Source organism: Syngnathus leptorhynchus, chromosome 11, assembly GCF_054491065.1.
Source record: "Syngnathus leptorhynchus isolate UIUO chromosome 11, UIUO_Slep, whole genome shotgun sequence".
NCBI classification, from domain to species: domain Eukaryota; kingdom Metazoa; phylum Chordata; class Actinopteri; order Syngnathiformes; family Syngnathidae; genus Syngnathus; species Syngnathus leptorhynchus.
In genome coordinates, this window is record NC_141205.1 from 10,226,716 (window position 1) to 10,239,075 (window position 12,360).

At 42.9% G+C, this 12,360-nt stretch overlaps 3 protein-coding genes across 4 annotated transcripts; all 3 read right to left on the bottom strand.

Annotated features, from left to right (window-relative positions):
* Nucleotides 1–5: 5 nt before the first annotated feature.
* On the bottom strand, nucleotides 6–3,239 carry npffl (neuropeptide FF-amide peptide precursor like). The gene is made up of 4 exons (XM_085924830.1): nucleotides 3,153–3,239; nucleotides 1,259–1,421; nucleotides 605–720; nucleotides 6–401 (listed from the first exon to the last, which is right to left on the bottom strand). The coding sequence occupies exons 1-4, from the start codon at nucleotides 3,185–3,187 to the stop codon at nucleotides 281–283; spliced, it is 435 nt and encodes a 144-aa protein (XP_085780956.1). The 5' UTR covers nucleotides 3,188–3,239; the 3' UTR covers nucleotides 6–280.
* Nucleotides 1,469–5,250, bottom strand: hyal1 (hyaluronidase 1). Its single transcript, XM_085924829.1, has 5 exons — nucleotides 5,113–5,250; nucleotides 3,791–4,680; nucleotides 3,585–3,674; nucleotides 3,153–3,474; nucleotides 1,469–2,579 (listed from the first exon to the last, which is right to left on the bottom strand). Exons 1-5 carry the CDS (start codon nucleotides 5,120–5,122, stop codon nucleotides 2,572–2,574), a joined length of 1,320 nt encoding a protein of 439 aa, XP_085780955.1. The 5' UTR covers nucleotides 5,123–5,250; the 3' UTR covers nucleotides 1,469–2,571.
* A 545-nt stretch (nucleotides 5,251–5,795) lies between these two features.
* Nucleotides 5,796–10,265, bottom strand: hyal2a (hyaluronidase 2a). Of its 2 annotated transcripts, none has more exons than XM_085925070.1 (4): nucleotides 10,028–10,265; nucleotides 8,438–9,369; nucleotides 7,846–7,935; nucleotides 5,796–7,295 (listed from the first exon to the last, which is right to left on the bottom strand). In XM_085925070.1, exons 1-4 carry the CDS (start codon nucleotides 10,050–10,052, stop codon nucleotides 6,891–6,893), a joined length of 1,452 nt encoding a protein of 483 aa, XP_085781196.1. In that variant the 5' UTR covers nucleotides 10,053–10,265; the 3' UTR covers nucleotides 5,796–6,890. The 2 variants fall into 2 exon arrangements, with proteins under 2 accessions (XP_085781196.1, XP_085781197.1); XM_085925071.1 differs by having other exon boundaries at nucleotides 5,797–7,295; nucleotides 8,438–9,410.
* Between the last annotated feature and the right edge of the window lie 2,095 nt (nucleotides 10,266–12,360).

Sequence of the window (12,360 nt, forward strand, 5' to 3'; positions counted from 1 at the left end):
TAATCTTTAGGTTTAAAGCTTTTATTATAGTTTGAATGTTTTCTTAAATGTTGAATGTTTTTATTTTTGTGGCCGATTGAGTCCGGTCAGTATCATGTTGGTGATGGTAAAGGGGGGAAAAAAAATAAATGAATAAAAAAAGCTTTGTTTGCTTTTTTTGTGGATACATGAGTGGTTTCAAGGACAAAGCAAGTGACTTTCCATGTTATTTTCATTTGATAGACACGGGTCGCCCTTGTCAGCTTGCTGCCCATACGTGAGTCCTCTTTGCATGAGGACATTATTTCTTGCCAAATCTCTGGGGTACCGCCATGCTCCAGATCTGCCCAGGAGCCTCCTCCCAATCAGGCGAGTTGATGTGATCCTCCAACACCAGCGGCCCTCGGGACGAGCGGCCAAACCTGCAGGGGTGGAGGTGGGGGGAGGATTTGGAGACACATGGAAATTGGAGATTGACGTTAAGAAGATATCCAAGAGATGCTTTCACCTCTTTATGGATGGTGACAAGTATAAAAAAAAAAAATGCTTTTGATGAGGCACCCTCATGTCGGGTTATTTCTTGCAATATTTTTTTTTTTGTTGAGCCTCCGGAGTTTGTACCAACCTCTGCGGTTCATGGAGCACAGACTTCCGAGCTTCTCTGTGAGATCCCAGCAGCAGAGCTCTGAGCAGCGCCGTCAGCAGATGATCGTCCACGCTGCTATCTGCTTTGACACTCTCCTGGTGGATTAGGAAAAAAACACAAGAGATGGAAAATATGTTATTAGGAACAGCAGATGTCAATAACACCCACTTTTGGGAGAGAAGCCACATAGCTATCCTTGTGTAATCTGCCATCCTAATGTATGCGTTGGATATTGCAAAGCCTTGGCACACTCTTACTCAATGTTGCATGCGGACTCATTTAACTGCAGAATATGTCCTATTCGTAAAACAATTCTGTGCGGGACAAGTTCATTTTTAAATGTTATCTGACAAGAATGCAGATTTTGTAACTTTTTACACAAAAGTAAACGTTGAATTATTCATCAACATATTTTACATTGGTCCAATTTATTTCTGTACTTTAACTACTATTTAAAGTTTTCATTACTGTTTTTTTTTTTTTATTACAGTGTATTTTAAAAATGTTTTTACTTCATTTTTCATTATTTTCTAAATGATTAAATGGATACAGAATGACGTTTGAAAGCTTTTCGGATGAGCTACAGATGGAGGTGCTATGTATGCAGAAGATGCTTGTGATTGGCTATCTCACCATCTCCAGCAAGTGGTTGTCCATGTTGTCCTGTGAAGTGCCCCGCTTCAAATCTTCACCATCCTCCAGCGCACCTGCAACGTGAATCCCATGACTGATGTCGCCCAGTGCCATCAGCACCACCAGAATGGTCACCGCTGCACTCGTGTCCATGTTGGCCAGCCTAGAGAAGAAGAAGAGGTCTTTCAAGAAGCTCTGAAGAACGGATGAGAGGCACCGACCTGGTCCGCTGTCTTTTATACACCGTGTAGCGAGACGCCGCCGAACCTCAGGAGAGCTGGAGAAAGATGCCCCGGTGCTAATGGGAGCGAGGGATGGGATGTCGGCCGGACGCCAGGCCATTTAGGCTCAGCATCCGAGTATTTAGTGACGACAAGAGAGGTCATTATGTGACCCAGAGGACGGCACGCAGCACAACAGTCAACACTTATTAAACAGATAAATCCCCACAAATGGGCCGTGATCCACTAGCCCCTTGACGACAGAGGACAAGACCAAGAAACGTCGAAGGAAGTGTTCACCAGTCTTTTAATCAACACATAAGCAGAAAAGCCATACATGATCAACAAGAGTGCTTAAAAATTGTTGCTTGAAGTTAATGAGCATCGGCATATTCGTAATTCCCCACAGTGCACGTTTGACGTAATGGTCGACAATCGGCTTAAATTGAACAAATATAGACACGTTGTTGATGTTTAACTGCCAGGGCAACCAGTGTGTCATCACCAGTTTCTATTGGAAATAGAGATCATAAACCATTGCGTGAGATGGCATTTTAATTTCCCCTCACACAATATGAAAAATGTCACATTCATTTTTTTTTTTTTACTGGAACCTTCTAATAAGTCCTCATATTAATGCAACAATGCTGACTCACTTGAGTGAACAGATAATAGTCTTTGTACATTTTTGGAACAAATGTCATTTTAGCAATTAAATTTCTACCCAAGTAGAATCCACCATTTTTTTTTCTCATGGTGGTTGTAACTACAAATTATGTTATTTAATTTGTATTTATTTCCTGACATTTGTATTTGTTATTCAATTGTATTTTTATCAATTCATTAGTTTTCATATAGTGATTGCATTTTTTCATTCTTTCATGTTTTTTAATTAATAATCGACTTTCCTGCATTTTTGTGACTTGAATGAGTTGAAAGGTTGACTATTCCAAGACGTTTGCTCTTCTGGGGGAAGTCTTCCATTAATACCAGCTATTCCAGCAGTACCCATAAACATAAGTGTGTAGTTTTTTTTATGCTGCTGACTCACGCCCAGCGTGATATTCCGGAAAGGTCTCAGACAGACACCGACTAAACCCCTGCACCAAGCATATGATAAACATGTGGTCATTGTCAGCATGAAAAATACAAGCAACTTGATACAGTATCAACATTGAGGCACCGGCCTCATTTGAAAAGCTCACAAAAAAACGGTGAGGATGCTTTGAGCAAGGACACCTATTAATCATATTTCATTTTTATGCTGTGTCATAGCACCCCATTGTAAATGCAAAATATCTTTTTGGTACATCAGGGACCCCCAACATCAAATAATGCCCTGATGCAGTTTCTTATACTGGATTACATCACCACCTGTTGGTCAACAATGATACTACACAAAGTCTTCAGGAATAAGAAAACCATTTTTTTGCGTGTCTATCAAACGTATGAAGTGAAGCCTCCACAAATGAAAATGATCAGAAAAGGGTATTTCCACTTTTTAAAATTACAATGTGTTTTTAATTTACTCCAAAGTATTATTCACCACTTAAAGGAATGGAATTACATTGAATGGTTCCAGAAATTGAAAAACAATGTTAGCTGTGGAACCTGATGGAAAGCATTAAAAAAAAAAAAAAAGAGAAGGAAAATTTGTTCCATGAATCACTTACTGGATCGGGGCGTGGCGCATCTGTCGCCCACCCATCCGGGGTAGCACTTGCACTCAAAGCGGGACATCATGAGCATCACATCCTGCGTGCTGAGCTGTCCCAAGACTGTGTAATGGCGCCCACCCCGCGCCCTCTCCTCTGACTTCACCTTCCAGCGGGCAGGGTGGAGGTGGAGGTAGACCTGCGACTCGGGGTCCCTCCTGGCGCACCTGCCCCTAGACGAGCACACGGTCTGGCTGCAGAAGATGGCCGCTGACGTGACATTGACCAAGTAAGGACCCAAGGTCTCGTCTATGTACCATTTGACGGCGTTGCAAGAGGCCTGAGGGGAGAGAATCGTGGACTTGTCGAAATTGTAATATTAATCGAATGAAGGTCATCTAAAATTACAGGCAATTTTTTTCCAAAATTTTATTCAGTACAGTACAGTACCTTCGATTTGGAGAAAGCATGATCACCCCAGAGGACTACTCCCGCAGATCCCGAGGCGGCACTCTCTCCGACAGTGTAGACCAGATGCTCCTGCATGAGGGAAGTAAAAGATATGCTATGTTAGGAAAACCGATTTTTTTCAAGTCCTATGTAAATTAAAACTTCATATAAATGACTACAGTATTTGTATACGCCATTTTACTTACCTGAGAGAGAAACTGCAGCGAGTGGGTGTAGACGATGGTGGCGTAGGGGACAACGGGCCGAGTCGGCGGCGCCACTCTGAAGGCTTCGAGAATGCGACGGCGAGCATAAAGTGACACCTCCCTGCCGAGGTTTCGCAGCTCCTGGCTGAGGTAGATGTCTGGATAGAGAGCTGACGAGATGTTCCAGAGCCATGTCAGCTCATCGTTTCTTTTGGATTCCACCGCGGGACACTCGCCCGTATAGTTGCCGCTTTTGTAGTAGTTGTAGCAGTTGGGGAACCCGTAGAAGCCCCACAATCCACCGGGTCGCTCTTTCTGACCTACTTTCAACGTCTCCTCCATGAACTTCCTGCCCGCCGCCTCAAACTCAACACGGGCTAAAGCGTCTACCTGAGTAGGTTTCCAGTCTGGATGCCTGGTTCGGACCAGTGCACGTGATCCTTCCCAATACACGTGTTTGGTGTCCCAGTTCCTTTCCCAAACGGGCCTCCAGCTCTCCCAGTCCACCACAGCCAGGCCGTGGAAGTCCGCGTCAGGGATGTACTTGCGGATATCATCTGTCGCCGCTCTCAAGTGCTTGTCAAGGCTGGCATTTTGCGGCACGCCGCCATTTATCGCCTCGCCTTGGCTGTAAAACGGGTACACACCAAGCTTGTTGGTGTAGAAGATGGTTATATCGTCACCCATGAAGGTTTGGTTTTGGTTCTGGCCAATGCTGAACGTACCCAAGTCGAGATCCACGCCATATTGGGAGAGGCAGGCGGCCGAGGGTGCGTTCCACACACTCGCAAAGGGCTGCTGGGAGAAGGGCACTGGTGACAAGGTCACGCCCTGAAGGTGACCAAGTAACCCAAACAATAGCAGCGGGATAGGATGAAAGCAGCTCATGCCTATGAGGAAGAAATAAAACATTATCAACTGGATTGGTGCAAGACTACATGAACATGGCGCCCTCGGTTAATTACTGTTTTTAATTGATTTGAATGTTCATATAGTAAGTCATATCCCAACCACAACTATGTCAAAATCATTACATCATCAAGTTGTGTGGCAAAAGACCTTTTGCTTCAACAGTCTTCCACAAGAGTGGACGTTGCACCATAAGGGATGTTGTCAACTTGTTAACCTCTTGCGCTAAACTAAATGTTAAGAGATGCAGACTCGAATTTAGACCTTTATAGATCTATTCTTGGAGTTTAAGTTTTGGTTTGAGTTCTCAATTCTTAAGTAGTATGCAGGCAGCAACACCTAAAAGCCACGTCAAAAAGTAACAACAGTGACTGTCATGCCATTATTCATTTTCTTAAAAATGTCACACTTACCTTCCTTCATTAAAGAGTATGTACTTTGAGTATGTACACCAATTGTGACGAGTCAGGGCATACTAAAAACAAAACAAGTCTTGTGACTAGAATACTGGAATGCACCAGAAAGAATAAGAGGAACAAAACAGACGAACCCCTAGGATTTGTCACAACCAATCAGAATCGTCTTTGGGGTTCCTCCCACTATGTTGCCCCAGCCAATAGAAATAGCCTATTGGCTCTCCAACAGCCAATCGGGGGAATTTATCGTATAATAAAATTTGACAATGCAGGAAATAAGAAATAGAATTTCTTATTACAATTATTATTATTATAATTATTATGATCACTATTATCATGATTATTATAGCTATCAATCGCCTGTACTTAATTTATATAACTCAAAATAGAAATAATTATTGACAATATAATAAAATGGTGAAAAATACATCATTAAAATGTCTTACATTTTTTGACAAAATTACTGGAAAAATAAAAATATATACAATATGAAAATGAGGGCAGTTAAGTGAGCGAATACATAAGATCTATATTTAAAATAGGGGAATCTGGAAAGAGTCCAAATAATTGACCATTAATTTGCTTACGAACATTTATTCATCCCTAAATAATTGTCTACAAAATTCTATAAAATTCACCCCAAAAATAAGATGTATAAAATAAAATTTTGAGATTATTTCGAAGACATAAAAACACATGTAATGAAAATAAGTTAGCAACAATGTCAGCAAATAAATGTAATAATTGATCAAATTTATGATACTAATTTAATTAATCAAAATACAAAACATGGCAAACAATAGAATACGTTTCTATAAGTGATTGTATTTATTGTTCAAAAATGCATTTGCTCTTTACATAACATATTTGAATTGATTCTTTTCTTTTTTTTACAATAAATGTTATTTCACACTGTAGTAGTAAATTAATTTAGTAGTCTTTGTGGTATTTAAGGCACAGCAATGTCATGTGAAAACAGATAAAGTACATTCAAATAAATACTGCAATGGCCTCCATCAAAATCACAATAGCCTCAAGTCAGCTCAGGCACTGACTGCTCCACCTTTCCCTCAGCAAACATTTCATCTCATCCACTGTGGGAAACGTGGAATCTGACACCTTTGGGAGACATGGCGAGGGCCAGGAAACTGGGAGCAAAACGTAAACACCATCATTCCACCAAAGCCCTCGCTAGGTGAAAAAGTTACAAAAATAACGTTCTTTCCCCTTTCTCGTGCAACAGTGTTTTCCAACAACAACAAAAAATCACTTTTTGTCATCTGTTTTACAGCATTTGAAAGGCACCAAACAGGTATGTGTGTGTGTGTGTGTGTGTGTGTGTGTGTGTGTGTGTGTGTGTGTGTGTGTGTCTACAGCAGTAGTTCTCGAACTGGGGTCCACAAGTCATTGCTTGGGGTTCCACAAAATGATTTGCAATAAATTATGTCCTATCATCAAAAATTACATAACTGCATATTACAAGTGACTCCTCTTTAGGCCACGATTGTAAGGCATCATCAAATAAATTTGACATCCCTGCATTAATAGGCAAGTGATTGGTAAGAGTGATCAACTTTATTTTGAATTACCCTCTTTAAAAGTTTTTTTTTCAGTTTTTGAAATTATCTGATTTTGAAATGAAAATATTTGGATTTTTTCCACTATATACACTTCCCAATCTTAACTTCCCTTGGAAATTTACAGTAACATTTCCAGATGTTTTCCGGCCTTAACAACCCAGGTAAGTGGTCCAGGGACCCAAAAAGTCCCCTGGTCTACAGTATGTGTTGCACCACAACATAGAAGAGCAGTAAGATAACCCACTGCAGTGCCGACACCGAAGATCGACAAGCCGCCCCTTTCTGGTATAGAGGGTCCATCTTCTCGCATCGCTCTCCCTCGAAGCCGCTGTAACACTGGCACTGAAACCCGCCGGCAAAGCCCACCGAGTCCCCTTGGTCCGGTTGGCCGACCACCTCCAGCTTGCCGCCTGGTCCGACCCGCAAACTGTGCGTGGCGGGGTTCAGGTGCAAGTAAACGTCGGCGTCCGGGTCCCGGCGTAGGCAGCGGCCGTGGGAAGCGCACAGAGCCTGGCTGCATACCTCGGCTGCCGTGGAGACGTTGAGGAGGTATTTGCCCAGTGGACCCCGGAGATAAGCATCCAGCTCCGAGCAAGTCGTCTGGAAAAGAGCACAGGCACGAAAGACAAGAGTTACGGTTTGCGGACAGGGGCCCCAATTTACGGACTGGGAAATAAATGTTGGCGTTGCAGAAAAATAAAAGAAATCAAATTTCAAACAAGATCTTTTTCAGTGTTGTTGTTTTTCTAGTGTCAGCTTTTTGATCGTAATCCGCCTCTCTCGCCAAGTTCAACTTGGGCCACCATTCTAGGCAAACGTCAGCTCGTAGATCATATACAGGGTGTATTCAACACACAAACGGATCAAAGTACAATTAGTGTAGCTTCGTCATTCGTTTTATTCGATTCCTCCAACGTTTTAAGTGTCTTGCCAAGATTGAATGAACATGGCTTTCACTCCTAAACAAACAAGAGAAACCAGGGCCATCAAAGACATGTTCAGTGTTACCATGTGACTCAGGTTTTTGATGTGGCGCCCCAAGGAAGAAAAAGAAAAGACATCTGACAAGAGCAGCTGTTTGAAAAGGATTACATCACATGCAAATGTTGCATTTATACAGTACACGTGCGTCATGATTAGCGTGGTTTACTTTGTTGGTGGCGTAGGCTACGTCTCCCCACAGGATGATGCCTGCTGCGCCCAAAGCCACGCTCTCACCGATGGTGGACACCAAGTCCATCTGGAACACATGACCATGTACTCAGTAAATGGGTCAAGCTCATAGCAAATAGTGAGCAATTCTTTAAACAGAGGTTTCAACTCCAAGTTGTAGTCCACTGGCAGAGAATTACTACAACCCAAAAACGTAATGCTAGCTTAATGCTAATACGCAATACAAAATGCAATAACCATCAACAGGGTGTTAGCGAGCACAGGAAAGGACTGCGCTTGCTGATAAGCTATGATTCAGTGAAGTTGCTGCTGATCAAAGTGCTGTGAAATGCAATTTCAATTGGTAGCAGAAAAAAAAACAGTAAGAGAAAAGCCAGGTTTTGTTTGTCCAAAAGGTCACAGCGAGGCAACGCACATGACATTTTGGAATTGACGGTAAAGCCGGGCTGAGTGATTTAGTGACCAATCCGGGACATATGCTTTTGCCCAAAGTCTACCAAGATAGGTTCTAGTTAACCCGTCGCTCGAGAGAAAATGGCTGGAAGGGTGATCCAAAAAAGGTCTCTCACCTCTGTCAACTGCTCCAGAGAGTTCATGTATGTGGGTCGCGTGTATACAAAGACGGGACGCGCCAAGCCATCACCCGCCGACGCCAAACGCATGCCCTCCTTCACGCGGTTCCTCACAAATTGGCGCCCGGAAGAAGAGGAGCGCAGCACCGTGCCCATGTAGACGGACGGGAAGAGCGCCGTACTCTCGGTCCACAGCCAATTGAGCAGCTCGTTGCGTGCCACCTCCACATCGGGGCAGCGACCCGTGTAGCTCTCCAAGGTCAGCCTGTAGTCGTGGTTGTAGCAGTCCGGGAACAAGTAGAAACCCCAAAGCTGGTTGGGCCTTAACTGCTTGGCCAGCTTCAGAGTCTCAAGCATAAAGTTCTTGGCGGACATTTCAAACTCCTGCATGGCCACTCTGGACACCTTCTCGGGCGGCCAGGTGGGATTCCTCTGGCGCACCATCTCACGGGAGTGCCGTCGGTAAATGTCCTTAGCCTTCCAGTTGCGTATCCACAGAGGGCGCCATTCTTCCCAGTCAATAACCGCCAGGCCTTTGGCGTTGGGCTCGCGTATGTACTTCTTCACCCCCTCTGGCATTTTGTCCAGGTGCTGCGCCAGACTGGCGACCTGCGGCAGACCCCCATTGACAGGCGTTCCGTCCGGCTCAAAGTGGGGGTACAGGCCCAGGCGGTCATTGTAAAAGATGGTGAGGTTCTGCTTCACAAAACCCTCATTGGGAGAGGCCACGATTTGGAACTGGTCCAACTGGAAGGAGACACGGTGGCGTGGAGAGCAGTCCTCTGTCGGGGCGTTCCACGCCAGCAGCAGGGGCTTCTGGGTGTACAGTGGCCATACTGTGGCTTTCAGTCCTAAGGCTCCGGTTTCATCCCACAGTAGAACAATCAGCAGCAGAAGAGCTTTGCAATCAGCCACCGTCCAGTGCATGTCTCCAGATGGGAAGAGACAGAATTGACTGTCACTCTCTGCTCTGTAATTAGCAAGACAGCTCAATGAGGCTATTTTTAACTTTACTTTTCATTAGATGGTTTCAATAACCATCAAATACAGTTAAGATGCATACGATGAGGCTCAGTTTCATCAAATTGCTGTTGGAAAGTTTATTATTGAGCTTTTGGGCTTTTCCTAACTGTAAAGATTTCTTAGTAGGAAAGTCATAACACACCTATAAAAAGCTATGCAGATTTTGCCATGTGTTGTTTCACAAAAAAAAAAAAATCTACCTCTTACGGAACCTAACTCGATTTGGAAATATTCACAAATATATTACTATAATACATATAGTGGGAACGAATACATGGAATTTTTATTTATTTCAATGGGGGACGTTTTCTGTAAAATGGTGCATTTTCAACAATTGTAAGGATTAATTTCTAAATAGTTATCACAGGAACGTGACATAACACGATAAAGCTGGTGTCATCGTCGTACTTTACATAAAAGGTATCTTTTAGAAACTTATTGCCTAAAGACGTTCAATGACGTTTTTTTCTATTCTACTTGTATCGTCAGATCATAAACAAAAATATGAAATTTCATAAATAAATTCAAAATCAAGTCATCGCCACTTGATGGGAGTTCACTTACCTTTCCCGACAGTGTGGACAAGCATTCCCCCCCCAAATCCCCAACGACAAGTCACGCCGCCGTTTTAGGGTTTTAAGTTCCCTCAAAGTATGAAAGAAGAAAAAGCGAGCATCACTGCTGTTTCCTTTGTGTTAAGAAGCTGCACAAGTGTTGTGCCGTCCAGCATGCGAGGTGGTTCAGATGGCCTCCCAGCGGGCTGTAGACAAGAGCACGAACAGCAGCTGCCCCCCTGCGAAGATACAAGAACCACCACTGGAAGATTCCATTCGGGTGCAACAAAAGGGGGAGAAGTACCGTAGCTTTCCGAAATCCGCGCATCCTGTAAAAACACGTCTAGAGTCTAAAAAAATCGAGAATCCAAATTATTGTGGTATCAGTTATTCTACTTCGGAATTCTTAAACTTAAAGTCTCAAAACACCCTGTGGAGTAGGAGTGGAATGGTATGCTCCGAAAAGTTTGTCACAGGCCATGAGAAGTAGATAGAGTAGAAATTCATGCAAGGTCACAGCCACTCTGTCTCTTTCCTAAAAATAAAAAGCAGGGACGCAAATGAGCACTTGCCCCGAGGTGGCTTTTAACTATAATCAGATAAATGCATGCCAATTTGGTTGAAACTTTACTCAAAATTCATTCATGCTTTTCTACCCATTAGTTTGGGGATAAGAACACGCATTAAATATGATTTCCAGTGATTATACAGGAATTTGGTTTAAAATAAATACCAAACAAATGGTTGCAATTTGTTGCGATTTCACAGGAGATTTTCTTAGGGGAAATTGAATTGATTCTTTACAGCAGGGGTTTTGTGCTCAAGGGCCTTTTTTTTTTTTTGTTAATAATGAATGGACCGATGGGCCAGGTCATTTGTAGATGAGGTTGACTATTTTTTTTTTAAAAAAAAGCATTGCTGCTAGGTGGAATCCACGCATCTCAAAAGGTTTACTTTTCAGGAAAAATAAAAACATCTTGCATTATTTACCAAGCACTGTTAAGGTTGGTATTACACCTTATATTGCTATCATATAACAAAAAAAGCTCTTGAGTCAATTTAACTAAAACAAAATAAAAAAAAAAAAAAATGACAGCACTACTGCCACCTACCATAGTGGCTGTGCCATTACATTCGATCGTGTCATCGATCCCGAGTTATGATGTTCAACAGGCTTGAATATACGATCAGCTTCAACAAACCTTCGGCTTCTTACTACTACTTCTTACTTCTTCCTACTCTTGATTTCTACTGCGCCGCGCGCTCGGTCAAGCGCCTCCGAGCCGACTACAATTAGTGGCGGAAGAAGCATTCGGAGGGCCTCACTTAAATCTAAGCTGTGAGGTAAGAGAGTTTGGATGAGTGACCAACAAGAAGCACACAAAAGAAAAGTGGAATTAAAAACACCGGTTTCTGTGCAAAAACACCACGAAGGTACGGTCAATAAATGAGAAAATAGGATTCTGAATGGCTCCTTTTTTTAGATTTCCTTTCAGTGGTTTATTGCTCTATAATTAGTTGAGGTTTATTTCACATTTAAGTGACTTTTTTATTTCCAAGCTTGCAACTTAAGTGGTGGCTGTTCTGCCACCTTTCCATTGAGACAGCGGGCATGTGTTTTGCACATGCCCGCCATGCCTAGAGGTCAACCGGCGAATGCTGAAGATAAGAGAGGCTGTGTTTACTGTACTGGAATTGTGTCGAAAAAGGTGGGGAGGAAACTTGTCCACTCAAGCACACCTAATTTTAACTTTTCCAGTACGACAAGACAAAATTTGGTTAGTTAATGTTGCTTTAAGGAGAAGAAAAAAAATGAGTCATTAATCAGAGTTGAAATGTTATGGAATCGATTTATTTGTGACATCTTTGTCTCTCCAAAATGATCAAATGGTGTTTTTATTTATAAGGTCATTCATCAATGTCCAACAACATTCAATCGTCACTAATGAACTTGTGCAGAAAGTTGCCCGACGTGACTTTTCCAGAGCGTACATAAGGTGGAAGTGAGCCGTTTTCCGCCGTTTGTTTCTCAATCCAGTGCTGACTCACCAAAGTGTCATGGAGGTCCTTCCCACCGAGAGCTTTAGGAAAGAATCCGTATGAATTGAAGAAGGCTGGGAAAGGGAACAAAGCCATGCTTACTTGTTTCCCCTCAGGGGGGGGGGGCTCCACCTCCTCTTTTGACCTTCGCTTCCTGAACGTGACATCAGCAAAAGGCAGGAAGTCCAAACAATGGCAGGGAAACGGTGAGCACACCCTACCACCTTCACTTTGGGGGCCACGCCGCTCTTTGATTGCGATGGAATGCATTTGTGCGAGGGGTCCATCAACTGAAGGAAATCA